This window comes from Physcomitrium patens, chromosome 21 (genome assembly GCF_059467195.1).
Source record: "Physcomitrium patens ecotype Gransden chromosome 21, ASM5946719v1, whole genome shotgun sequence".
In the NCBI taxonomy this organism is placed as follows: domain Eukaryota; kingdom Viridiplantae; phylum Streptophyta; class Bryopsida; order Funariales; family Funariaceae; genus Physcomitrium; species Physcomitrium patens.
Genome location: NC_143430.1, coordinates 11,057,114 through 11,083,991, shown reverse-complemented (window position 1 = coordinate 11,083,991; position 26,878 = coordinate 11,057,114). Strand labels below are relative to the sequence as shown.

Sequence of the window (26,878 nt, the reverse complement as noted above, 5' to 3'; positions counted from 1 at the left end):
GGATCCGTGGCGCAATGGTAGCGCGTCTGACTCCAGATCAGAAGGTTGCGTGTTCGATTCACGTCGGGTTCAGACTCCCGAAATTATAACCCTCACCCGGGACATCCCTTCCACAGACCGTGTGGCCCAATGGATAAGGCGCTTGCCTACGGAGCAAGAGATTCTGGGTTCGATCCCCAGCATGGTCGATTCCTCCTGTCGGAGGGGTTAGTCAATTTGGCCGAGTGGTTAAGGCGGCAGACTCGAAATCTGCTGGGGTTTCCCCGCGCAGGTTCAAATCCTGCAGTTGACGAATCCTTTTGATAAAATTTGATCTCTCTTTCAAAAATAGGTATGTTTCCAAAAATAGTTATGTTTTTCATGAATGTTGTGATTCTGCCTTCCAACCAACTATCATAAACTCCATACCATGTTCACAACAACACCCAAACAATCATCAAAGTTACTCAACTATATAACGGACTATTATGTTGTTCTTATTTGTGATAATAACCACATCTTACTCAACTTCTAAAGAACAGTCATATCTTAGAGGAGAGTCACAAGTAGGTTAGATGGGTTACAATTGCTTTAGTGGGTGCCACTTGTATAGTAGTAAGTTTTCAAATGCAAGGGTTGGAATAACATTTACTAGAGTTAAGAGAAGCAAGTTCAACTATGACTAGAAAGACTATTGAATAGACATGTTTAAGTAAGTAAAAACTTAAACTATAGTTGCCAATTATTAGTTCTTGGATTTGAACCAATTTAATATTCGACATGTTTCTTGATTCAAAACTAATGCAAATCCAGGGACTTTTGAGTCTTTGATTTGGATAGAAAATAATTTAAAAAATAGTATGACTACACAAAACACTCTTTTCTTTATAATCAATCACATCTCCTTATTTGCTTCTCCATTAATCTCTTCTTTGTATAATTTCCCACCTTCTTATTGAATGGAATGACCAAACCTTGAACATGCCTCAAGTTTTCTTTTATTAATTCATTAAAGTTCACATAGTGAATATCCTTTGAAGGTACACAAGTATCAAGTGTCTCTCACATCCTTGCAATTCTTATAAAAAATTATCTCAATTTGTTTCATGATCTTATTTCACACCTTCTCTTGAGGTTGGATCCTTGCTTTTTCTTTGTAGTAGCTATTTATATCTTCAACAAACTCCTTAGGCACAATTACATAAAACATTAGATGCTACTATTTCTTTAGTATGTCCAAAACATACACATGCTTGTGCAATACTTTTTCAATACTATAAGGTCCTTCTTTCTTTTGGATATTTTTTGAGATATTTTTTAATGAAAAAAATAGCTAAAGTACTCAAAAGATACAAGAATAATTATTCTAATGGTATTCATGCTTTATTATTTAGAATGTGTTGCCAATTTACTTATAATTATTTAAAAGCTTGTTTGAACTATAGAATGAATAAGAAAGTAATTAATAAGATAAAAATATTAAACTCACATGAGAAGGATGAAGAAATTTTATAAGATCATTTGACAAATGAGATCCAAATAAAGTAAGAGCTAGTTTCAAGGCCTTGGAGAGGATTTTTAAGGTTCATAAAAAATCAACTTTTTTTTCTACTGCATTTATAAGATTCTTAATTGGCTCCCATGTGCGTTCACAAATATCATATTTGCTTCAATGAATAAGTTATTTTAACCTATTTTGGCACCACCTTGAGTCTAAGACTTCTTCAACTTCAAACTCTTCATTATTATCTACTTCTATAAGATGAGGTGGTACTTATTGTCTTCTTGGTATATCAATTGTCTTGTATGGCTCAAGAAGAGACACATGGAATACTAGATGAATCTTCATTGATTCCAATAGGTATAATCAATAAGCAATTAGATTGATTTGTTCACAAATAAGAAAAGATCCAAGCCTACAATAATCCAACCTGTCACAAAGATGAATAATCTTGATATTCCAATGAAAGAACCATACTTTGTCACCTACATTTGAATTGTGGTTTTTTCTTATAATAGCCATCCACATTGATCTTTTGTTGTTCTTGAGCTTCTTTTAACAAACCTTTATTATTGCATGTAACTCTGCCAAATGATTTGCCAAATCTTTTGCTATTAGATTATTAACTTTTAAACAATCAAAAGTAATAAGTCATAGATGATAATTATAAATAGTAAAAAAAAGAAATTTATTGAATAGTAAAATGTATCAAATTATTATGTGTAAACTTTGCTAATAGCAAAAGAGTTTTCTAATCATCATAATGATAGTTAATGACACACCTCAAATATTGTTCTAGAATTTGATTCACATATTTTGTTTGTCTATAAGTTTGTGGATGAAAGGCTGAAGATAATTTTATATCCACCTTCAATATCTTAAAAAAGATTTTTTTAAATATTGATACAAATTATATCCCTCTATTTGATATAATATTTTTTGACAATCCATAATAATGAAAGATGTTAAATAAAAACTTAGCTATTTTTTCACATGAAATATATTTTGTACATGATACAAAATATGCTATTTTGGTGAAATGATCTACTATCATGAATATAGAGTCATATAAACTTGAATTTTGAAGATTTGTAATAAAATCCATAGAAATAAAAGACCATCGTTGTTCTTGTATAAGCAATAGTTGAAAAAGTCAATAAGATGGATGAAAAGAAATTTTTGATATTAAAAAAATATCAAATGATTGTGTAAAGACTTTTAAAGCCTTTAATATTTATACCTACCAAAAATCTTATGATATTGACTCCAAAGTCTTGTTATATCCAAAATATCTTGCCGCTAAAAATTCATGGCAAGCTTAAAGAACATGTGAACATACTTCTTTTTTTAGAACATATAGTCAATTTTTAAAATAAAATAAATTTTTTCTTAAAGGTGGTGCCAAAATAGGTTAAAATAACTTTTAAATAATTATAAGTAAATTGGCAACACATTCTAAATAATAAAGCATGAATACCATTAGAATAATTATTCTTGTATCTTTTGAGTACTTTAGCTATTTTTTTCATTAAAAAATATCTCAAAAAATATCCAAAAGAAAGAAGGACCTTATAGTATTGAAAAAGTATTGCACAAGCATGTGTATGTTTTGGACATACTAAAGAAATAGTAGCATCTAATGTTTTATGTAATTGTGCCTAAGGAGTTTGTTGAAGATATAAATAGCTACTACAAAGAAAAAGCAAGGATCCAACCTCAAGAGAAGGTGTGAAATAAGATCATGAAACAAATTGAGATAATTTTTTATAAGAATTGCAAGGATGTGAGAGACACTTGATACTTGTGTACCTTCAAAGGATATTCACTATGTGAACTTTAATGAATTAATAAAAGAAAACTTGAGGCATGTTCAAGGTTTGGTCATTCCATTCAATAAGAAGGTGGGAAATTATACAAAGAAGAGATTAATGGAGAAGCAAATAAGGAGATGTGATTGATTATAAAGAAAAGAGTGTTTTGTGTAGTCATACTATTTTTTAAATTATTTTCTATCCAAATCAAAGACTCAAAAGTCCCTGGATTTGCATTAGTTTTGAATCAAGAAACATGTCGAATATTAAATTGGTTCAAATCCAAGAACTAATAATTGGCAACTATAGTTTAAGTTTTTACTTACTTAAACATGTCTATTCAATAGTCTTTCTAGTCATAGTTGAACTTGCTTCTCTTAACTCTAGTAAATGTTATTCCAACCCTTGCATTTGAAAACTTACTACTATACAAGTGGCACCCACTAAAGCAATTGTAACCCATCTAACCTACTTGTGACTCTCCTCTAAGATATGACTGTTCTTTAGAAGTTGAGTAAGATGTGGTTATTATCACAAATAAGAACAACATAATAGTCCGTTATATAGTTGAGTAACTTTGATGATTGTTTGGGTGTTGTTGTGAACATGGTATGGAGTTTATGATAGTTGGTTGGAAGGCAGAATCACAACATTCATGAAAAACATAACTATTTTTGGAAACATACCTATTTTTGAAAGAGAGATCAAATTTTATCAAAAGGATTCGTCAACTGCAGGATTTGAACCTGCGCGGGGAAACCCCAGCAGATTTCGAGTCTGCCGCCTTAACCACTCGGCCAAATTGACTAACCCCTCCGACAGGAGGAATCGACCATGCTGGGGATCGAACCCAGAATCTCTTGCTCCGTAGGCAAGCGCCTTATCCATTGGGCCACACGGTCTGTGGAAGGGATGTCCCGGGTGAGGGTTATAATTTCGGGAGTCTGAACCCGACGTGAATCGAACACGCAACCTTCTGATCTGGAGTCAGACGCGCTACCATTGCGCCACGGATCCCAGGCTGTTGTGTTCAAACGACTTCAAGGCTACTTATTTTTTTCTTCTCACGCTGCGCGCCAACTCGCCGCCTCGTTGGATTCTCGCAAACACCATTAGTTTATCCTCTTTGATTCCCGGGGTTTTGCTCCTAGCCTGCTCGCGTTCGGAGCTCTTTGCGCCCAATGCACCACAACGCAGCCGCCGTGCTCGGTAAATCAGCCACCACAACAACATCGCCCGTTGAGGGCTACGGACCCTCGTTTCCACGTCACGTACCCGCACAACTGTGCAGGGAAGCAGGTATCGCGTCGTCTGTGGCCGGGCTGCGAAGAAGTCCCTGTGCACCCTCATGCTCTCACAGAATGTGATTCAGAAGAACTCCCGAGTCATCTGGATCACCACCTACGCGGTACAGTGACCCACCTCTCCCTCCCCTACTGAAGTGGCGCAACATCCCCAACCATGGCGTGCGTGCGTCTCTCCTTGCTTGCTTTCTTTCTTTCGTTCATCACCGACCTACATTGAATGTGTTGCACTCTGGGCCTGTGCAAACTGCTTACTGACGTTGCCACTGATGTGGTTCTCTGCTTTAGGGTACACAGCGTGCGGGAATCACCATGTCCTCACCGTCCCCAACTTACTCAATTTTGAAAAATCAACCACCACTCTCCCACGCCGTCAAGACTCAAAACCCCACAGTACTACAACAAACAAACAAACAAACAAACAGCGAGCGAGCGAGCGAGCGAGCGAAAACAAGAAATGGAAAAGAATCAAGCGTCTTGCTCCAATCTGTTGTAAATGCCCTAATCTCTCACCTTTCATCCTCACAACTAACCAAGCTTGCAACCCTCACCTTCATGGACTGTTTCTCCATATTCATTCCTGCATTACACTTTAGTTTACTAACTACTTCATGGACTGTTTCTCCATGTTCATTCCTACATTACACTTTAGTTTACTGACTACTTCAACTACTTCAACTACTTCAAGTTTGTTTTGTTTCTTTCAGTCCAAGGTTGGATATTATGTTTGTACTTCCTTACACGTTCCTTGCAATGCATCAAAAACCATAGCCACAACTCTTTCATAGAAACTGTGCGTGTGTGTATGTGTATGTTTTTTTTCAAAAAATACTCTTTTTGTTTTACCACTTTTATTTTATTTTATTTTATGTTGGTTAGATACCTCGGATAGATTCCAATACTTGTGATCAACTGTCATCATGTTTTTACAGTTAAATTCCATTCCTTTTGTCTCTCTTTCTAATTAAAAAAAGAAAAAAGTTGTTCCAAGTGTGTATATACCTACATTAAATAAATAGGTAAATCCATCACTTTAAATTCAATCAAATCTTGTTTCTTCAAATCAACAGTAACAATATTATAATTTATAATAATAAAAATATTTTTACTTGCTGATGGAAGATTTTGTAAAAGATTTTTTTGTTATTAATAATACTATTTATTTATTCAAGAATAATTGATGCTTAGTTTATACTCTCACATCCTATTCTATTTTATTAGTTTTTGATCTTTTTTTTAAAAAAAGAATATTGAATTGGATATAGAACATGTTTATAATAAAAGACAAAAAGTAACAAAAATAATATAAAAAAATTATGGTTCAACAACACTTTATATACTAAAAAATATCCCATATAATGGCAATGATGTGAAATTAAGAATCTCCATAAGATAAAGTACTTAGTAACAACAAGTTGTTATGTATATATTAAAAATATTAGATCTTTGAAAAAATTGTGTTTTCTTATGGAAATTTTTGATACAAGAAGATTCTAGATTGGTAGCATCTACATATCAATTGTAAGATCATAATTATCATCACTTGTAACATTGCAAGGCAAATCTTAAAAGTGTTACAAAATAAATATATATTACTTGAGCAAATATAACATATTAATTGTAAATTGGAATCAATTAGATAGATAGCATCTTCTTTAACATTATTTTTAGGTTCTTTTTAAACATGGAATAAATCTATGGGTGTTTTGAATGCACCATATAACTTTAGTAATTCCTTCCAAAAGTCTATAACATCTACAAAGCCATAATAGAGACACCATACAACTTAGATAGTTTGACTGTAAGTGTTGAGATTGGAGTGAAGTTTTGAAGATGAGCAAGAAGAGAAGGCACACTTCATTATTCAACAGATTCATCACTGATTCTTTAGTACTCTATGAGACCTTTTGAGGGCTAGGGGGTGTAGGCAACCAAGTTAAATTAAATACAATTTAAGGCAAGTAATCACAATTAATGTTAGATTAAATTTTGGATAAATTAATTTGGATGAATTCAAATAATTTATCCAAAATAAGGTAGAAGATAATTTAAATAATTACATTGGAAGCTATTAATAGTTATAAATTAGAATAGATTTTCAATTAGTAGAGATTTATTTTGCTTCATACAAAAAAATACAAAGAAGTCATAAATTAATCTCAAAGAAAAGTAATAAAAAAATTTGAAAAAAATATAAAATTAAAATTTTAAAGAAATAATAATAATTTTAAAGAAATACTATAAATATAAACTTAAAAAAAATAACAAAAAACTTGAAGAAATATTGAAACTAATTTTTTAAAATAAATTCTAAATAAATCCTAATTCAATCCTAATTTAATCTTAATTAAAACTCTTATGAATCTTAATCAAATTTTATATTAAGCCCTAATTAAATTCTAATAAAAATCCTAATTAAAATTCTAATGAGCCTTGATCAAATCATTATTAAATTCTAATTGAAATCCTAATGAATCTTAATTAAATCTTAATTAAATCCTAATTGAAATCTTAATGAATCTTAATCAAATCTTAAGTCAAATCCTAATAAAATCCTAATAAAAGCTTAAATTCTAATCAAATCCTAAACTAATTTTAAGCAAAATCTAATCAAATCCTAAATCTTAAATCAATCCTAAGTAAAATCTAACCACACCCTAAATCTTAAACAAATCCTACATCAAATTCAAACTTTAATAATTAATGATTGAACTATTGATTTTGATTCAAAATTTGTAAATTTTTCTTAAATTAAGTTAGCAATAAGCACAAAAAGTTGAAAAAGTTTGCACATACCAAATAGATGATAATTCCTAAACTTTGCTCAAGTGTTAGCCTGTCTCCTTCTTTAACCTTGATATTGATATTCTTAAGTCACAATCTCTTAATTTCACTATTAAATTGGTTCCAAACTTTGAATATTTATTAAAATTCAAGCTGGCTATTATTAAAAAAAAATTATGTCAATCCAACTAGCAAATTGACATATATCTTAAAAATATTCATTAGTCCTCTAAATCCCAAGTTTCAAAACCACAATCCATAAAAACTTTCATTTTCTTCAACCTAATTATTCAATTGATCTCAACTCTTTCACACACATTTGTAATAAGCACAAGAACAAACTTTCAAATTTTCATGTATTAATATGCCACGAAATTTACAAAATTTTCAAACTTATAAACTTATTTTATTTCTCAAAATCTAAATCCACTAAGTACATCATTTAATTTTAAAAATCCCTCAAAACCTCAATACTAATCCAAATGACTTAAAACCAACTCTCAAAAATCTCTTTTAAATTCTAATTTTATTTTTATTTATTTTTAATTTGCAATAAGAATTCCAAAGTTGTTGTAGGTGTATAGTTTTGTGACTTGGAATCTGATTTTGAACTTGATTTATAATTAATTATTTTTGGATATTAATTCTTATTAATTTGAAATAATTTTTACTTTAATTTATTTTTAATTCTCTCCTAAATATGTCTATATTATTTTCTTATCTCATTTATTTTGATTTGGCTTATTTATGCCTCTATAAAGTAAATAAAAATCTCTTCTATAAAAAAGTAGCATTTAGACCAAATTTTTTATTACCTTCTTATTATTTATCCTTATTTTTCTACTACATATTTTTACTAGGTTCTTCTATAATAACATCTTTATTTCTATTTTTTACCATGTAGTCGTATTACTACATGATAATGTCATATTGAATTGAGCAATTCTGAGAATAATTTGAATAACCTTTTAATTGCAAAGTACAGGCATGTTTTATATTTGTTTGATTTTCTTGGGATCCAAAAACTTGCCCAAATGATATACAATATATCCAAATATGAGCTTGAAGAAGAATAAAAACATACATTTACTCATGTTGAAGCTAATGCCATACTTTCAATAAACTTCAAAAAAATTATTATAGATATTGGATGTGTTTGTTTTTGGGTCCATAGATGGTTTTATTATCTAGGTATATTCAAAAGAATTTCTAAAGGTATGGTTTAAATGCAAATTCCATAATGTGCTGGAATGTCATTGATGCATTTTTCACACCAAATAGCATTCATTCAAACTAAAATAGTCTCTATTTTATAAAAAAAAAGGCCATTTTGTTTTAACCTCTAGTGCCATGGCTGCTTGGTAATATCCCAAGAAGTAGTCAATGAAGCTATACACTTTATAACCTAAAATCTTATCAATGATGTTTTTTTATATACAAAAGAGAATAATGGTTTTTTTTTTTTTTTTTTTTTTTTTGTTTGTAGCATCGTTTAATTGATAAAATTCCATGCAAATTAATAAAGTTCTGGATTTGTTTTAGAATAATTACTATAGATGACAATTATAGGGTAAAATCTATAAGTGAGATAAATTTGGCTTATAGAAGTTTATCTAGCTCTTGCTTCATAATTTATGTTTAATTGAAATTCATTTGATATTACTTTTATTAAATTGGAGTAGTATTCAAAACAAGGTTGATTTGATGCTCGACTATCTTTGTAGATATTTTTCTTAAATCATTGTGTAACTATGCAAATACATCTAAATATTCACAAAATAATGTAATTGTGAAAATTTTTATATTGTTGGATGCATGAATATTTATTTTAATATTTTTAAATTTTCAAAGTATCTTAAGATTGACAAGTTCTATTTTTTTTAAAAAATTGTAAGGCCATCTCTTAATTTTATGTTCTTCTAGTTTAATATATGGTAGTTATTCATTGATGATGGATCAGTCTTAAAGCTCAATAGTAAATTTCACAAGTATGTCCAATTATTCATTGTTTTTTACAACTATGAGGTTTACTTTTTTGAGAGGAATCAAATGTAGTTTGAGCTTGTTTACAAGCTCTTCTTTATTTGAGCTTAGTATAGAGATCTAATTATTGCTCATGATTTTTTAAGTGGTTGAGGCTTTTTTTCAAGTGATATAGCTGTCAACACAAATATATGCATGTTGATATTAGTGGTGAATGGTGATTTTATTGTTAAACCAATTGTTAGATGCATTCATGTCTTATAACCATAGTCTCTCCAAGATGACTAAAAAGTAATACTTGACATGTATCTCAATTATTAAAAAGATAATGGATGCATGGATATCTTAGGTGATAATAATTATATTTTGTAATATTCCAAAGAGCTTAATTCAAGCATTATTTTTCATACAAAGTACAAATGATATAAATTTGGATTAAAGAAGCTCTAAGAACTTGTGAATGTTATTTGCTATGATGTTAATACCAGATCTTCTATCTACAAGTATGTTAGTTAATTGATGCTTCCTAATATGAAGCTTTATAACTTTGGCATTAAAATCTATGGTTGTAGCATGTAGGTCTACGACCACTTCTAATAATAATTTAGATTGTACCTTGTGTTTTGAATACATTAGTATCTTGAGATTTAATTTGAATAATTGAGTATGTTTTTTTATAAATGTAATATTATTAAATATATTTTCTATTGCATTTTTTTCAATGTTGACATCAATTGGATTATAGTCTTCTCTATGCATGGATCCTATTGTATTTATTTGCAAATATTTTTAAACAACTTTCAGTACTCTATGGTATACAAGACATAAGATTTTTGTTCTATTTCTATAAGTACTTTGAATTGTCCCTGATTAACTCAAGTACTTATTGTGGCACATTTGGCCTCTATTATTGACATTATTAGAAAGTGCAACTCTTTGGTATTAGTGATGGTTATTCTTCTACAACTTGGATTTTGTTGATTTTGATATTTTGTACATTGTTGATATGCATGAGTCTAGTCATTATTTCAATGGTTTCCTTTATATTTAAAACAAGGACCTAACTATATGAGTCAAGTGCTTAATCTTCTATTGCATTACAAATGAAATGTATCACATTTAATTTCTTCATCCAATTCTATGGTTGCAGTGGTTGACTTTCCTTGAATATTATTCAGTTGTTTGTTTGGATTTGAGAGATTCCAGTAATAATCTTTAAATTTTATATTGTGGCAATAAATATATATTATTGATATTCCACATAGATTTCTTTTTTTGGATTCTTTTATGAATAACAATATACGACCAATTTTGAGAGTGATCATGAGTGTTTCTTCTATGCTTTTGGATTGTATATATATTTTGTCTTGTCTGATGTTCAATGATAAGCCTTATTTGAATCACAAGGTTTGAATGGAGTCACCAAAAATAGTATCAAGTTTTTTTTATAATATTAGTGAATAAGTCTAAATAATCTTTTATTATCTTGTGATTGGCTTGCCTAATTTTGAATAACTTAAATACAATGTTGCCATTGGTTTTCATGCACCTAAATTGTTTCATAAAGCTTAATTCAAATTCCTCTCATACAACCTCAAGGTGCTTGCAAACAAAAGATAAACACCACATAATACTTACTTCTTGTAACATTATTTTAAATATTTGTTTCAATATTTTCAATGATATGATTCTTTTAATCTCTACTGCAATTAAGTATACTTTAATGTACTTATTAGAATCATCCATGCAATCATACACAAAACATTTTACACTAGATTGTCTTAAATTAACTATCATTGCTGAATTGAAATGGATGTCACAAGTGGATTTTTCCATAGGATTTGGCTGTAGCCTTCTTCTATTTCTACACTCAATTATTGTGCTTGAGATGTTTGAAACTTGGATTGTGAATTCTAAACTACTTGTACGAATTCTTCATAATGTTGTGACATTTCTTATAAGACTATTCTCATATAATCTTTATTTGTTGTGGTATATTGTTGTAACCAACTCTATAACTCATTGGCCTCTTTAAAGCTAGTGGCAGTTTTTCTTAATTTTTGCATGTCAATCTTAGGTTGTTTAGAAGGAGATCTTTCCATGTTTCCTTTTGCTTCAATTCTTTTTCTTATTTTGCTCGTAGATCTTGTATTCATTTTTTATTAAGTCTCTCAAGATTATATCATACAATGCTCTTTAACATGGTTGCCAAATGTTATTCAAATTCTTGAGGTTATTAACAAGCATGGGACATAATCCTTTAAAATTAGATTCAATATACATAATTATTAAAAAAGAGAGAAAAAAATCAATTGCTTAGTTGAAAAAATATATGGCCTTTGACCTAATATTATTTGACTCATGGTGCTACTATGTAGAATCCACTATGTAATGTGTTACTTTTTGATTATTCCTTAAGTGCTTTTTCTTGGCCTTTAAGTATCCTTATATCTTATAGTATTTACTATTAATATTGATAGCCTTGTAATGGCACCTTATTTCCTTGCTTATTGTTCCTCTGGTGTTGTATTGTTGAGATACTTTGGCAAATATTATCCACAATAGATATGAGCTCCTTAGATGAATAACACCCTTACAATCAAGTATGGATATTTTAAACAAGTAACATAGTGCTTAGTGAATATTTGATTATGGATTTTTATTCATTTTTTAATTTCATGCATCTTATAGGTAGTCTTATAGATGTACAATTTTCATTGCAATTACATACTTATTTAATTTCTAGTAATTTTTAGAATAGAAGGAGTTTGATGCCTTAAGCAAAATATAATTGAAGGTAGTAATTTCTATTTCATCTATCACTCACCTTTTTATTTTATTTTTTATTTTATTTTTTATGTTTTGAGCTTTGAATTAATTTTATTATAAATTAGAAAAAAATATAAAATATAACATATAAAATATAATTAGATTAATTTTTAAAATAAATATTAAAATAAAATAAAATAATTTTTAATATTATTTTATTTTAATTTTTTTTAAATTTAATTTTATTCATATTTATAGTTACTTTAATTAATCTTTTATTTTTACTTATCTTATTTTATTTGTACTTTTAATCTTATTATTATTATTATTATTAATTTTAATTTACATGCTTGATAGTTTTTATATATTAATATAAGTTTAATAATTATTTATTTATATATATAAAAATATCACTTCTAATCTTGAGTAATATTTTATTAATCTATAATTATTGTTAGTATTATTTGGTGGCCATCTCTAATTTAGTTTCTTTTTTATGATCAAAAAGATTGTAGAATTAAAATAGAACTCCAAAAATACAAAAGACCAACCTTGATAAGTTTTAAACCTTGGGTCTTCAATTTGTTTGAAATTATGGACAAAAACAAGGAAAGAATATGAATTCGCATAATTATATGGATTTCAAACCTTATCTCTTCAAATTTATTTGAAATTTCAAACAAAAGAAAAAAAAGAACACAACTTAGCAAAATTAAGTAGGTTCCAAAATTTAGCTTTTTTGTTTCATTTAAAATTTTAGATATATTTGAAAAGAAGCATGGTAAGACTTATTGTCCTAAAAGTAATAGTGTTAGCATTCTATTACTTTGAAGTATAATTAAATATTAAAAATATTCAATTGCATATACCAAGAATTTATCCATTTTACATATTTTGTTAAAAAAATCTTATTATGTTGTGATATGCATTTGAATTTCTATATGTTTTGTAAAAAGTGTAATCAAATTGATAATCAATATGATTTTTTTGTTATCAAACTTACACTTGTAGAAAGTAATGATTTCTATGATGCATTGTTAATTATTATATGTTATCCAATGTGAGTCCCGTTAATAAATTTTAATTAGAAGATTGATTAAAAACATAATTTTAAGTTTTTTTGACTATTTAAAAATTTATTATAATTTAGAAGTATTTATAAGTTACAAAAGTCTTATTAAAAGAAAATTTATAAAAATGGAGTCTTAGTAAATTTTAGAGGCAATTATCTTAGTTGGTTTAATATTTTTATTCATTATGAAGTATTAAGGTTTAGTTATTAAGACCAATGTATTCATTGGCCTTATATCTATATGTATTATTTATAAAAATCCTATCAATGATTAGTTAGTAGTTAGAAGAAGCATGAAAAAGAATTTCATATCTTTTTAGGTAATTATATAGAAAATAGGATTTTTAGTAGATTCAAATTGATTTTATTACTATAAAAATTACCAATGTAGAAAAATATAGTCTTAAATATATTTTTAATATAATAAAAATATTTTAATATTTTTTATAATTTATTTAGAATTTATTTAGAAATTATTTAGAATTTTTTAGAATTTTTTAGAGAAAATTTCAAGACCTTAGTAAAAACGAGTTTTACTACCTTGGGAGCCATTATGAAAAAATGGAACAAGATTTGAAGACTATACAAGGTTCTTAGGCTATTTGGGCATTTTTAAACACCACAATGAAGTCAAAAATGCAAATATATGAGTTCTACTAATAGAAAATAGGAGGACCAACAGTTAGTCTAATCCTTGTAAGAAGGAAGGTGTCTAAGTCCCATATAGGTTGTAGCACCTTAGATGTAAGTAGAAAGATAAGAATAAAGCCTCAAGGCCTCTTTAGGCAACCCATATATACTACATGTGAGCCTTGGTGAGGCTCAAACCTTTGATCTATAAGTAAGTTATCCTTAAGATAAATTATTTTTACTTAATTTTTTAATTATTCACTTCTTATTTTAAAACTTTTATAACTTATTTATAGTAATTTTAATTTATATATTTATTATTTTATTAAAAATAAAATAAAATAATCTATCTAAAAGTATATTTTTTAATATTTATTTTTATTTTTTATTAGATGAAAATTTAATAAACAAACTATAAATTACTTTTGTTGTATGAAATATTTTGATTGTACTTATTTCACTTATTTTGTATTTTCTTTTCTCTTGCTCTTGTTTATTGCATCTTCTACTTCTCGCCGCCAATTAAAAACAACTCTTAATTGAGGCCACGTTGTAATTTGAATTGAGGAGAAATTTTACTCTGTTATCTTATAGGTTGTTTTTTTATTCAATTCAATTATTTTTTTTAGTATCCATGTATTAGATTTTTTAATTTTCTTATTCTATCCTTGGCTTTATTTTTTAATTTCTAATTATGAATCAAAGTCTAATTAATAGATGACTCTATTATTTTAAAATTGGCACATGATCCAAACTTAATATTTAATTAAACCACATACATTACTTTTGAAAAAGATTAGCTTATAGGATGTTATTACTAATTTCAGATTGATCCAAGATCTCATCTTAATATATAATTGAATCACATATCTCACAAACAAGTAAGAAAAAAGAAGATTTTATGTTCTTTCATAAAATAAATTAAAAATATTATAAGTTGCTTTGATTTTTATTTGTTATATTTTAAACCACCTACTAAATATTTTCATCTTGATTGAGTACTTTAAAAGCCAAATATTTAGATGTTTACTATCTAGATTTTAGTATAAGATAGCTTACCTTTTTATTAACTATATTTTACAATCTAGATGTATTTTATAGATTCAAATAGATTTAGAACCTATAGTTTGAAAAACTATTGTGTCAAAAGAGCTTTGTAAGAATAAAACATAAGATTTTGATAAAAATAAGTAAAATAAATTTTTTAAAATCTCAAAAAGTTCCTTCACTTTCTTCAACCTCAAAGATAAATATAGCCAATTTGACATAATAAAAATATTAAAATAAATATCCAAATTGATCCAATGATGTTGTCTAAGGAATTACTAATTGTAGTATCTTTAACATTGTAAGGGGCATCAATTCCACTCAATTTCTAAAGATTTATTGGTTCTATTAATAAAAATCCAGAAACTCATATGAAAAGATTTGTATAGGTATTAATTAATAATTTAATGACTAAGCATGGCTAATACCTTACATAATTTCCAACAATCTTAAAATTTTTTCCATATGTGTGGTATAGATTTTATATAGAAGAATCATTTTCTACATAAGAATATTTCTTAGCAACTTTTCTTTATCAATTTGGCTCACAATTGGCCATCAATAAGTTTTTTTAGCCTTATCAAATATTAAATAAGATTATTTAGAAGAAATCATCTTTTACGTGAAGTAATTTTATAAAGTATGCATCTAATATATTGGTGATTTTTTAAATAAAGATGACATAAGGTATTATTTCATCTAAGGTTTTGCTATATATCAGCTTTCAATTATGCTCTAAAATTTAAGTTTTTGTTATTTCTTTATTTTATGATAATTGAGCATATTAGATTAGGATTTTTATAAGTAGAATTTAATTTTATAGAATTTTTAGGATTGCAAACTTTGATGGTATAAATCATAGTCTAATTCCTTGAGTTAGGTTAATTAGGACCAAAGTGATAAGAGTTAGAAAATTGGAATAGCAACTTAGTTAGTTTTAATAATTTAGAGGTTGTTAGTCACTATTATGAGGGTTGACTAAAAGCCTATGAGTTCACCTACAATCATTTTATATGATTTAGAGTAAGTTAGAATTATAATTTTCTAAAAAATCTAGTGAAGTTTAACAATGATGGTTTTGAAATTTCCTCCGAATTCAACAAATTCAAGGAGTATAGTAGCTCTTCTAATTAATCAAAGCCTTTTTAATGCAATGGTGGCATTGGATTCATCCCGCCAAGTAAAGAAAACGAGATCAGCACCTTCTCCTTCAAAATACAAGTAAAGCAATGAAATTCTCATTTTGAAGAATTTTACAAGAATTATTAAGATCCTTGTAATTAAAAACTTTCATAAAAATTACAATTAAGCATGCATTGAGGCATGTAAATAGTTGATCTTAGCATAAAAAGGTGTTTTGAATACAATGGTTAAGTTAGATTTACTAAAAAGTGCTTTCTTGACTACTTACAAGATCCATCAGCCTTGGTAACGAAATTGGCTCTTGGATGAATAAAGGCCATAGATCTATATTAGAGATCTTAGAGATCAAGGGTAGAAATGTAGCCACCCTCTCACAAGCCACTACTCCATTATATAAGAGTGGCTTGGTTCCCCAAGCCCTTTCTCTCCTCTTTTGGTGAAGGATGAAGTTATGCTAAATTTTGGTCCTAAATCCTAATCTTAATTTTGTTTTTGATTTTTAATCTCATTTTGAACTTTGTGGTTGTATATGCATCGATCTTGAGTAGTGAATGATGGTCATTGGGTTTAAAGACATAGGTCATTGTGGTAGATAGCTCCCTTGGCCTATCAAATATCTCAAAGATTCAAGAATCTTGGATTTTCCTCAATCAATCATTCAATTTTTTGAATTTTAATAAGAAATATTTTTTTGGTTGTAGCTTTTGGTGTTAGCTTTCCAACAAGGTAAAGATCACTTGATTTGGAGTTATAGACAAAATTTTGGTAGAATTTTGAGTGCGTGGAGGTCAGCTGCCTTGGCAGTTTAGATCACCTACCATTGAAAAGATATTTCTCAATTCCTTCTAATTGGATTATTGTAAAATTCTAGAAGTAAGTGCATCTTTAAGCTGAACTTCTAATGGCATAAATTTCACTAAGTTTTAAGACAAATTGAATTTTTGATTAATTTTCAAGTAGAGGGAGGTTGCCTGCCATGGTAGTCTTTGACATTCAACTTTGAAAGAGCATTTCTTGCAGCTTAGGTACTGGATTGAATTTAAATTCATTGGAGCGAAATCGCCTTTAATTGAACTTTGCAACAAACTAAAAATCATTCAATTTGGAATTAATCAAAAAATTTGGAAAATTTTGGAGTAGAAAGGATTTACTACCCTCAATTCTTGGGCATTATTAAGGTACCTTTGCTTTTATCTCTCATTAGTCCCACTTTTAATTTTACTTTTACAGTAATTCATGACTTTCATATTTCAAATTTTATGTTTTAATTTTTAACTTTTAACCTTTAATCTTCTCTCTTTTATTTTTAACTCTTATATTTAACTTTTACTTTTTATTTTTAATTTTGACTCAACCTTTAAGATTTTTTTTACTTTTACTATGGATTAGTGGTAATAATCTGATCAATTACTTTTACCATAATTCATTTAAAGAATAATAATTTATAAGTTTTAACTAATTAATTATTTATTTATTCTAATTAATTATAATTTTGTAATCACATAAAAATTAATAATTAAGGACTATATAAATGACCTTAAACAAACTATTGAGATTTAAGTAAAAATCATGCAAATAGATTTGAAGACTATAGTAATTTCATTAAATATTTTTTTATTAATATTGATAATCATTGCTTGGAAGGCTTAAAGTTAATTGAATTGTTAATACTAAGATTTAAATCAACTTAGCAATTACACAATTGGGAGTTCTTTTATTCCACCTCTTAAACTTGTTGTGTGGCATGAGTTTTATTAAATAGTGAAATTTGGACTCACACCATACCTTCTATAATTTGAGATATTCTAAACATGAGATCTATGAGTTTAAAAACAGTCATTTAAATTGCCTTCAAAGAAGATGTTACTAATAAAAAAAAAAATGATTGTAATTTTAGAAGAGCAAAGAATTAATATCCGCATTTATATCCTTTCAACATCAACCTACAAAATTCTAACAACATCTAGCTTTAAGCTACTCTTAACCTTCTATTTTTACATTGCCAAATAGTAATCTAATACTTTTAGCTATACAAGCTCGACATGATTAAGCTCAAATCAAGACCTTGAATAATATTAGATTGAAGGAATTAAAAAATGAAAGCAATCTAATGATGTGTTTAAAAATAAAATGAGAAACCAATTCCAATTTTATAAGCTTCTTCATCAATTAAGAGAAGTAGGTCTTAATTTTTCTTTAAATCAAAAGAAGAATATATTATCTTCTCCTACTTGTAGGAAACTATATTAAATAGGTCATTTTTGAATTAAAAATAAAATTATTAATTCTAATTATGAAAGATTTTATTCTATGGATTATTCTTAGAAACTTAAGTAGATTATTCTTTCAACTTCTACTTCAAATGACTTTAGTAACCAAATTAGAGGTATTATTAAGATTTGAACATCTTTGCAATACCAAAAGTATTGCTTTAGATGTTAAGAAACTTTGTTGATGGAGCATGTTTTGATGTTACTATTATAATATTACAAACATTGCTATCATTGAGCAATCTTTTAAAACATGCATTTGCAACTGCTATAGCAAGGCTATTTTTGAAGATGCAAATACTAGAACCACTTAAGTTTTCATATTCCTATGTTTGATCTTACAAAAATACTATAAATTTTGCGCACTAGTAGAATATAGAAGACCTCATTTAGAAGTAATTTTTAAAGAAATATATTAATTTATACATCCATATTATATAAATTAATAAATTATTATTCTTTTTGAAAAGTAATATGAATAATAGTTGATTTATTACAAATTTAGGATTTAAGTAAAGTATCATTACTCATTTTTGTATTTAATATATGTACAAACTTTGATTATTGATGGAATTCATTTGAAAATAACAAAGCCATGTATAGCAATTGTATTTTGCATTGTATCCAATACAATGAATGTGAAAAAAATCAATTTTGTTTAAAAAAATATATGAAAAAATATTCAATATAAATAAAATTAATGATAAAATTATTTAAAATTCTATGTATATGATTTAAAATTCTCAAAATATTTTTATACATTATTATATTATACCATAGTAGACCAATGTGATATCTAAAATTATGAAAACTGTTAATTCTCTCATCAAAATTTATAAGTTTTTATTACCAATCATATAATTACAAAAAAAAAAGAGCTTTTTGCATGACCTTCTTGTTAGTTAGTATATTTAGAGACAAAGTTAAATCTTTTTTAGTTTTATCTTTTTTTAATTTTATTTTAAATTTTTAATATTCAAATCTAAATTCAATGAAATTTAGTTTCTTTGACTTTGCATTAGCCCTTCTACTACTTTATTACCTTATAATCATGTTTTTTCTTGGTTTTTACAATTTTTTATAAATTATCAATAAATATGTTGTATTATTGTAAGTTTTTCTAGATTAATGTTTTTGACATAAAAATTAAAGGTGACTTTAAAAAGTTTTTCAATGTTCATTGACACGTGACGTGGTATTTGATAAAAGAAATATAAATAAAATAACTCTATTTTTTAGGATTCTAGATCAAAATAATTTGTCCAATTTGAAACATAATACACAGGAATAGAGTCTCTTCCTCCTTTACCTTTTAACTACAGCTTCATATATACCAACCTTTAGGAGTCGCACTCACGTGTAAGACTTCATGTATCATTTCACAGTTATCCGCATGTACAATACAAAATAAATTAATAAGTTATTAAATAAAAGGCTGCTTAGTTAGTTTGTGAAGGTGTTGATTTGGTTGCACTAATTAACCAAGGAACAACTGAGGACAATGAATGATCCGGACACTCAGCGCCGAAAATCACACACCAACAGGAGGGAGGGATGCAAGAGGAGGAGGACGTGGTGTGTTTTAGGAAAAGAGCGTTGGCCGTGTGCGCAGCTAGTTGTCAATGCCTGGTTTGGTTTGGTTTGCTTCCACCTCAGTTCAGAACCGAAGGGGGCCACGAGGGATTGAGGGAGGGAGTTCTCTCAGGGTTGGGTTGAGTTGGGTTGGATTGGACTGGACTGATCAGGGAATGCGTCTGGTTCTGTGCTCCACCAGGTGTGCATTCATCTTCCTTGACCAGTCGTGGCCCCTTCACTAGATGGGACTCGGTCATGCGTCTCCCTGGGGCCCACTTGACTTGGTACACACCCAACTTCCCTCCCACTCGCCCGCTCACAGCTCTCGGATTTCCATCTGCACCTGCTGGTCACACTAATGTCCTGTCCGGAATTGACCAGCAATGGCCTTCACAATCTCCCTCCACCTGCCTCATCACCTGACTTGACTACTCACTGGATGACCCTGCCGCAACCGCCGACGTCGCGTTGCGTTGCACCTCGCCCGCACGACGCACCGCCGACTCACGCATTTGACGCTGGTGATCAGCGTGGTGAGCTCTTCGAAAGCTGCTGCTGCAGCAGCGCTCGCCGCGAGCTCATCGCTTCGACATGGGGCCAACTTGGCGGAGACATGCAGACCTAACGGGCGATGCTCGATGCTGGTTGTGGCTCAAAGCTTCCGCGATCGGGCTGCGGTGAACCGTGGCGTAGCCGCCGTCCTCGCACCAACAGCATCATGTCGGGAACTCGGTGACGGGCGACAACGGTCACAACTCTCTCGCGGAAGAGGAGTGCCCAGTTCACTACTCGCCCAGTACCCGGGGGCTCACCCAAGGCTCAAGAAACCGGCGCCGGATGCTGGTAACCTGCCGGTCCTACGCGAAAGCGCATCATGACGCAGAGTAACTCGTGATCACACTCAACAGCTTCGGTTGATACCGCAAGGACACTGCAGCTGGAACCGAAAGTCGATGGGTGTACGTCGTCACCTGGCATCCGGCAACGCCGCTGTGAGTGGACGATGAAGCGGGCGCTACTGTGGTTACCGTAGTGCGTCAGAGGCAACCGGGGTACGCATGGATTGTGCGAGGCGGAGGATTTGGTGAGCCGGACTGCGGTGCTTGGCCACGACAATCGGGTGAACGGTGTAGCGGGCCTTCAAGTGTTCAGCGTGCTGGATTGGACATGACTTTTCCAGCAGGGGTCGGCGCCCTCTCCGACTCTGGCATGCGCAGCCTGTGCCCTTCACCCTTCAGCAATTTCGTCCGGCAATCTGGATGTAGCAGTGAGACTCTGTCGTGCGGTTTCTCAAGTGTCCTCACTTGCTTTCCTCATGTCGCTTACTCTCGGCGAATTCATTGGTACCTTAAGTTGGCTGTACTGGTGACGCGCGTCGGGTTGACACACTCTTTGTCTCTATTTTCACTACATGCACTTACCAATTTGAATCATTTTGGGGGATATGATCGGCTCACCAAGCAGGCGACTATTATTTCGTGGTTGGGTTGTAGTTACTAAATTGTTAGGTGCTGGCACACGTGTTGCTGGTCGCGTAGTTGAGTTCTGCCCTTCTTACTGGTATGGGTTGGATATAACGTTGTAGCAAGGCCTCGAGTGATCATATTCAACCTGCGTTTGTCGAGTGGATGGACTTTGTAAGCACAATGGACGGCACTTTGATGTTACCTGGCAGTGTGAACGCCACAACCTTCGATTTCAGCATTGCTCGGTTCGTGCGTTGTATTGATATGGCCACCGTGGGATGGAATTTGGCAACGGGTGTATATCATTGTCTTCTGGTTTACGCACTGAATAAATATGGATTGGACATCTGGTTTCGAATTTGCACTCGGTCGGAGAGCATGCCATGGTGGATGAACCTATCAGCGGATCACGGAGGGACAGCGGGCAGTGCGGATGGTGAGAGAAAGCTGCTGCAGGATAAGCTAGAAATTTTGGCCGAGAAAGACTGGGGCAGTGACGTAGCATCGGCTTATACTCAAAATGTAGGGGTTGGCAATACAGTTGTAGCTCCGGCTCCGGCCATAGCTACGGGCCGAGAAGTTCGAGATTTTGGATTTAAGGGAAAAGAACGTGAAGTTGAGGTTGACAGTAGTAGCCCTAAACCCAAGGCTATCTGTCACTCCATATCATGCAGCCTGGTCCTAACATTTCAATGTGTGCTGTCGGATCATCAAATCCAATGCTGGGTCGAGACCATGCGTAAGTACTTTGGTTCGACTCCGAGAGTAGAGAGATTCGAGCAGTCTACTGTCTTTCAGACTCTTTCTTGGACGCACGAAGAATTGTTGCATGATGCTGCATCTTTGGTGCAGCAGGCTTATGTGGATGATCTTCAATGTACGTTGCAAGTGGGTACTTGGTGCGTTTTGCTTTGTCAGACAGGTATTGCTTGAACCTGGAAGGTTTCTATTGGTGTCGGTAATTTGTGGTGTCGCAAGGGTCAAGGGTTTTAGTTTTTAACAACTTTGTACAGAGATGATTAGAGCCTATGCTCCTTATCCCATTAGTATTTACGTATCTGATTGAATCTTCTCGTCAATTGGATGTATCTATCACCTTCCGTTGCAAATTATAATACAGGAGCGCGCATGCCTTTGGACAGGAGAGAAAGCGAAGCTGGTGAAGCTACAGGGACTTCAAGTACCAGTTATTACAAGCGCTTGCCACTTCTCAGCCGGTAATGTCACAATCGTATTTGAGTTTTGGTCTAAGGCTTTATAAAGTGTTTTCATGAACTTCATCTCAAGCTCGAATCAGTATTTGTCTTCTGGGTGAATTTTGCGTTAATTTTGAGTTCTACGGAGTGCGTTCTGATCGATTAGGCCAAGTTCTTTGAAGTCTTTAAATCATTCGGTCCCTGACATAGGCTGTGAATGAATAATCGCAGTTGATTTGCTCGTAATCAAGGGATACAACCTAGATGGAGCTGATCTCATCGGGCAAATTGAGGATCAGAGCTTGAGGTTGTTGTCAAAATCAAAAGCATCAAGGGTAGGGCTCGTGTTTCACTCCATCCTTGGCTCTCGCTAATTTTTGTTCGTCTCAGTCTCGCATACATTGATAGCTCAATTTCATCAAGCTCCTCTTTGAAAGATGTAATTGAGAATCGCATCTGGGGTTTAGAGTTTTAGTAGTTGATTGTAGCCATGTGCAGGACATGGAAGAATTGGAAACCCTGTCTGTACAATGTAAGGAGGATACTGTTCACCAAGACTTGCACGTTTACGCCTCCAAGTTAATTGTTGTCGATGGTTCTTTAGTATCTGTTCAATGCGAACCTGCAATAATCGTTCCCGGGGATGACGACAGTCTCTCAACTGGTACATCGTCGCAATGCCAATGTAAATCATAAATCATGCTGTTGTGCCTTAAGAAGCTCAATTTGACGAGTTGATTATTCCTCGTTTAGTATGTGGATGTTGAACACATACTCGACGAGTTGATTGCAACTCAGTGATTGTTTTGATCGTGTACAGAGTTCACAGCTTGGATCATGGTGGCGCTTATTATGGCAGTGCCTGTGACTCAAATTGCATTATCATTGCTGTATTCTTCTTTTGGGTCTGCTCTGGCGATCGTGGTAGGACAAGCCCTTGGTTGGATGCTGGCTTGGTCGACGCTGCAATTGCTTGCAGCCAGGAAAATAAGTATGCAAGGCAAGGTACTCCAACCATTGGAGTTGAAGAATATCTTCGTGGACCCTATGAACGTTAGAAGAGGAGGCTTGGTGTTAGTATTCGCACTTATGAGTTTGTTTTCGCATTGGATATGGACACACATGGGTACATTTCAAAAGAAATGGCTGCTCATAGGGACAACGACAACCATGCTAGTTGTTGCAATCTTCAAGCTCCTATCCAAATTGAGGAAAAAGAAACATGACGGGATAATTAGCCATAACCGACACTGGATGAACTTGATGAACACAGCCATCACATATGGTGAGTGGTCTTACGCAGCTGGTATGCTCCATTCTGACAAAGGTCTCGATGAAGCACAGCACTATGACGAAGCATATGTCCAGGGAAAGCTGAGAGAGCTCCAGTTGCGGCGCTCGGAAGGAACGATTGAAGAAATTCTCTTCTCCTTGCGCGCTGACCTCTTTCGACACCTTGGGAATATGTGTAATCCCCACTTGCATAGGTACAGACGTGAGGTTCCGGCGGCCATTCGGGACTATATTAAAGAAGTCGGGTATGGTAATCCTTACTTTTCTCCTCTGCGACTTCTACCGGTCCGTGTCGATTGGAGCTTTTAGGTCATGATCCAGATGTAGCCAAGGTTTTGTTCTGAAGTTTTTTGGACATTGATTTCAGCAACCACCTTCAAGCAGTGTACGAAATGGACGTGGAAGAATTTAGTCTGGAAGAGAAGCTGACCTTCATGACTGAAACACGACAAAGACTTGGAAGGACAGCTCTCGTATTTAGCGGTCATGTTGCGCTCGGGACATTTCACTCGTCAGTATTTCGCACACTGGTGGAACATCAGCTGCTACCCAGCGTAGTTGTAGGCTCAAACTTGGGGGCGATTGTGGCTTCCATTGCGACCACAAGGACTTCATCAGAGCTTCAACACTTTTTTGATGATCCTTCGGTACCTATGGACTTTTATGAGAAACTAAGCACAGTTTATGTGGCAGCATACCGGCTGCGAACTCACGACGCCAAGCCATACGAAATTGAGAAGCTTCAGGACAGCATGCAGGAATTGTTAGGAGATCTTACCTTCGAGGAGGCATTCGATTTGTCGGGTCGCATACTAGGAATTTCGCTTCCTGCTTGTCCAATAAGCCACCTACCTGCACAATTTCTGAATTATTTAGCGTCGCCGCATGTTGTTATCTGGAGCGCAGTCGCGGTATCCTGTGTGCCACCTACTGGCCTTCTTCACCGTCCCGAGCTCATGATCAAGGATCGTTTCGATAGAATTGTACCATACATTCCACCAACAAAAGTACGAATCCATCCTCGAAGGCTTCCAAACACAACGATTCTTCTATTCTCTTATTGTACGTAATTCAAAGCATTGAGAATTGATTGCCTCGTATTTACGGTATCCTTTTACATGGAATAGCATGTTTTGTGCACGCAGGTGACCTCATTGGAAGCAAGGAACGAAACAAGTTTAGAAACCCAGATTGCCTTTCAACAAGTCCGAGAACTTTTCAACGTCAACCATTTCATCGTCAGTCAGGCGAGTCCTTATATCGCTCCATGGTTGCATTTCAAAGAGACAACAGAGGAGCGCTCACCTCTCATATCCAAGGTCAGAGCAAACCCCAAAACTCCTGCAAATGTGTGTTGAAGGTGAAGTTCAAAGTGATGGGTGGGAGCTACAATGGTATCAGGAATTGATTGTACATTGACTGGTTCTGAGAGCCTCAGGGCGCACTGATCTTGGCAGTTAGTGAACATGATGGAGATGGAGGTGAGGCACCGATGTGCTCAAGTGCTAGATATGGGGATCAGGCTGCGAGGCTTGACAAGCGTCTGCGCTCAGATGTGGGAAGGCGATATCAACATCGTCTTACCGATCACATTTTCACAGGTGAAGCTTCAACTTCACAAGGTCAATTGCAAGCTTCTCTATAACATTAGGACAGTTTGATAATTACAATCAATAGCTGACACGCCACGAAGCTGACTTTGAAGGTGAATGTGATAGCGCAGGTCATCTCCATGTCCAGCATCCAGAATGACGACCCTTCACCGGATGATCTTCGGAAGGCCGCGATGGCAGGGCGTCGATGCACATGGGCCAAGCTGTCTGCCATCCAGGCAAGCTGTAGCATAGAGTTCAAGCTGGACGAATACATCAACGAGCTACAGCGTCGGGAGCGCCACGCTTTACATCTGGAAGAGGATTACCGTCTCCTCAATGACCTAGCTTCTCCCAGGGGCACTCGGCAATCAGAGGTAGACATCGGCTCGTCAAGGCCGAATCTCTCCACGACCCAGTCATCACAGGGAGACGCCGACCCATGTGCCAACGGCGAGTTTCCTCTAGATCTTCATCAAATTCCAGGATACGGTACACCAAGCGAGGCAGGAACTGAGGATTACCTCCTTGATCACCTCTGCTCTTGTACAAGAAACAATCCTGAGTCTCTGACCCACAGATGTGATGCTGCCCCCGTCGTCACTGACGAACGAATCCACGTCATTGAAGGAGGCAGTGACACGGTTGAGAACCATGAACCCGCATCGCTAGTCGGCGTGACGACATGGCCAGCAGACGAAGCAACGCCTGGGGATTCGAGCTCCCAAGGTGGGGAGAGGCAGGATGGTTTCAGCAAAGGGGAGCCCGAAAGCATCTGCAAGCAACTGGAGCTGCAAAACCGATACCCCCAGCAGCTGGAATGGGACATCGGCCATGACGACGTCGGCCGACAACACAGCTATGGCTCGCCCACGACAGTGTTGGAAGGCCCTCGAAGTGGGCGGAGAATCCAAGTCAGGAGGTTCTCGGAGCAGCGCGTCCCCTTGCACCCGGGCTGCCAGCTCGAGCGCTATTTCAAGGAGATGGCGGCCAGTTTGAGTGACGACGATGAGCGCAGCGTCGCACTCTAGATCATGAAAAATATTCCTCTGAAACCCTAATTCCACCCCCCAAAAACCCACCAAAACCATGATTCATTTCCTGACACTGTAGGCATTTGTTTTAGGAGTCCTTGTGTGGAGTGTGTGAATTTATTTTAAAATATATTCGAGCTGTTTGCAGTCCTCTTATTGCTTGTGGTGAATTCAGTTTGCTGAGGTGACAATAAATTTTGATTGGATTACGGGGCAAAAAGGAATCTTGGCAGAATGAACTAAAAGTAGATGAGTAATACCATTTTTTTGATCTATCATCAATGGTATAAGGTGAAAATCAGTGATTTGTAGCAAACGTTTAGTCTAACAAAAATAAATATACATCTACCATGATAACTAAAGCTGTGTAGTTGAAACCTACAACATGATAATGGTTTAGAAAGACTAACCAAAATCTACAATCACTGT

The 26,878-nt window shown here is 33.1% G+C and overlaps 1 protein-coding gene, 1 long non-coding RNA gene and 6 other non-coding genes across 9 annotated transcripts; 5 read left to right on the top strand and 3 right to left on the bottom strand.

The window, feature by feature from the left end:
• Positions 1–72, top strand: TRNAW-CCA (transfer RNA tryptophan (anticodon CCA)). Its single transcript has one exon. It is a non-coding gene; the product is annotated as a tRNA-Trp (tRNA).
• Positions 73–115: 43 nt separating this feature from the next.
• On the top strand, positions 116–188 carry TRNAR-ACG (transfer RNA arginine (anticodon ACG)). Its single transcript has one exon. It is a non-coding gene; the product is annotated as a tRNA-Arg (tRNA).
• Positions 189–210: 22 nt separating this feature from the next.
• Positions 211–292, top strand: TRNAS-CGA (transfer RNA serine (anticodon CGA)). Its single transcript has one exon. It is a non-coding gene; the product is annotated as a tRNA-Ser (tRNA).
• Positions 293–4,016: 3,724 nt separating this feature from the next.
• TRNAS-CGA (transfer RNA serine (anticodon CGA)) lies at positions 4,017–4,098 on the bottom strand. The gene has a single exon. It is a non-coding gene; the product is annotated as a tRNA-Ser (tRNA).
• A 22-nt stretch (positions 4,099–4,120) lies between these two features.
• TRNAR-ACG (transfer RNA arginine (anticodon ACG)) lies at positions 4,121–4,193 on the bottom strand. Its single transcript has one exon. It is a non-coding gene; the product is annotated as a tRNA-Arg (tRNA).
• Positions 4,194–4,236: 43 nt separating this feature from the next.
• TRNAW-CCA (transfer RNA tryptophan (anticodon CCA)) lies at positions 4,237–4,308 on the bottom strand. The gene has a single exon. It is a non-coding gene; the product is annotated as a tRNA-Trp (tRNA).
• Positions 4,309–4,315: 7 nt separating this feature from the next.
• On the top strand, positions 4,316–11,774 carry LOC112274437 (uncharacterized). Its single transcript, XR_016499882.1, has 2 exons — positions 4,316–4,699; positions 4,884–11,774. It is a non-coding gene; the product is annotated as an uncharacterized LOC112274437 (long non-coding RNA).
• Positions 11,775–20,504: 8,730 nt separating this feature from the next.
• On the top strand, positions 20,505–26,600 carry LOC112273904 (triacylglycerol lipase SDP1L). 2 transcript variants are annotated; one of them, XM_073529997.2, is made up of 10 exons: positions 21,852–22,073; positions 22,190–22,256; positions 22,455–22,551; positions 22,762–22,865; positions 23,029–23,194; positions 23,351–24,068; positions 24,191–24,830; positions 24,969–25,142; positions 25,281–25,424; positions 25,547–26,600. In XM_073529997.2, the coding sequence occupies exons 1-10, from the start codon at positions 22,003–22,005 to the stop codon at positions 26,444–26,446; spliced, it is 3,081 nt and encodes a 1,026-aa protein (XP_073386098.1). In that variant the 5' UTR covers positions 21,852–22,002; the 3' UTR covers positions 26,447–26,600. The 2 variants fall into 2 exon arrangements, with proteins under 2 accessions (XP_024358714.1, XP_073386098.1); XM_024502946.3 differs by having other exon boundaries at positions 20,505–22,256; positions 22,477–22,551.
• The last annotated feature ends 278 nt before the right edge of the window (positions 26,601–26,878 follow it).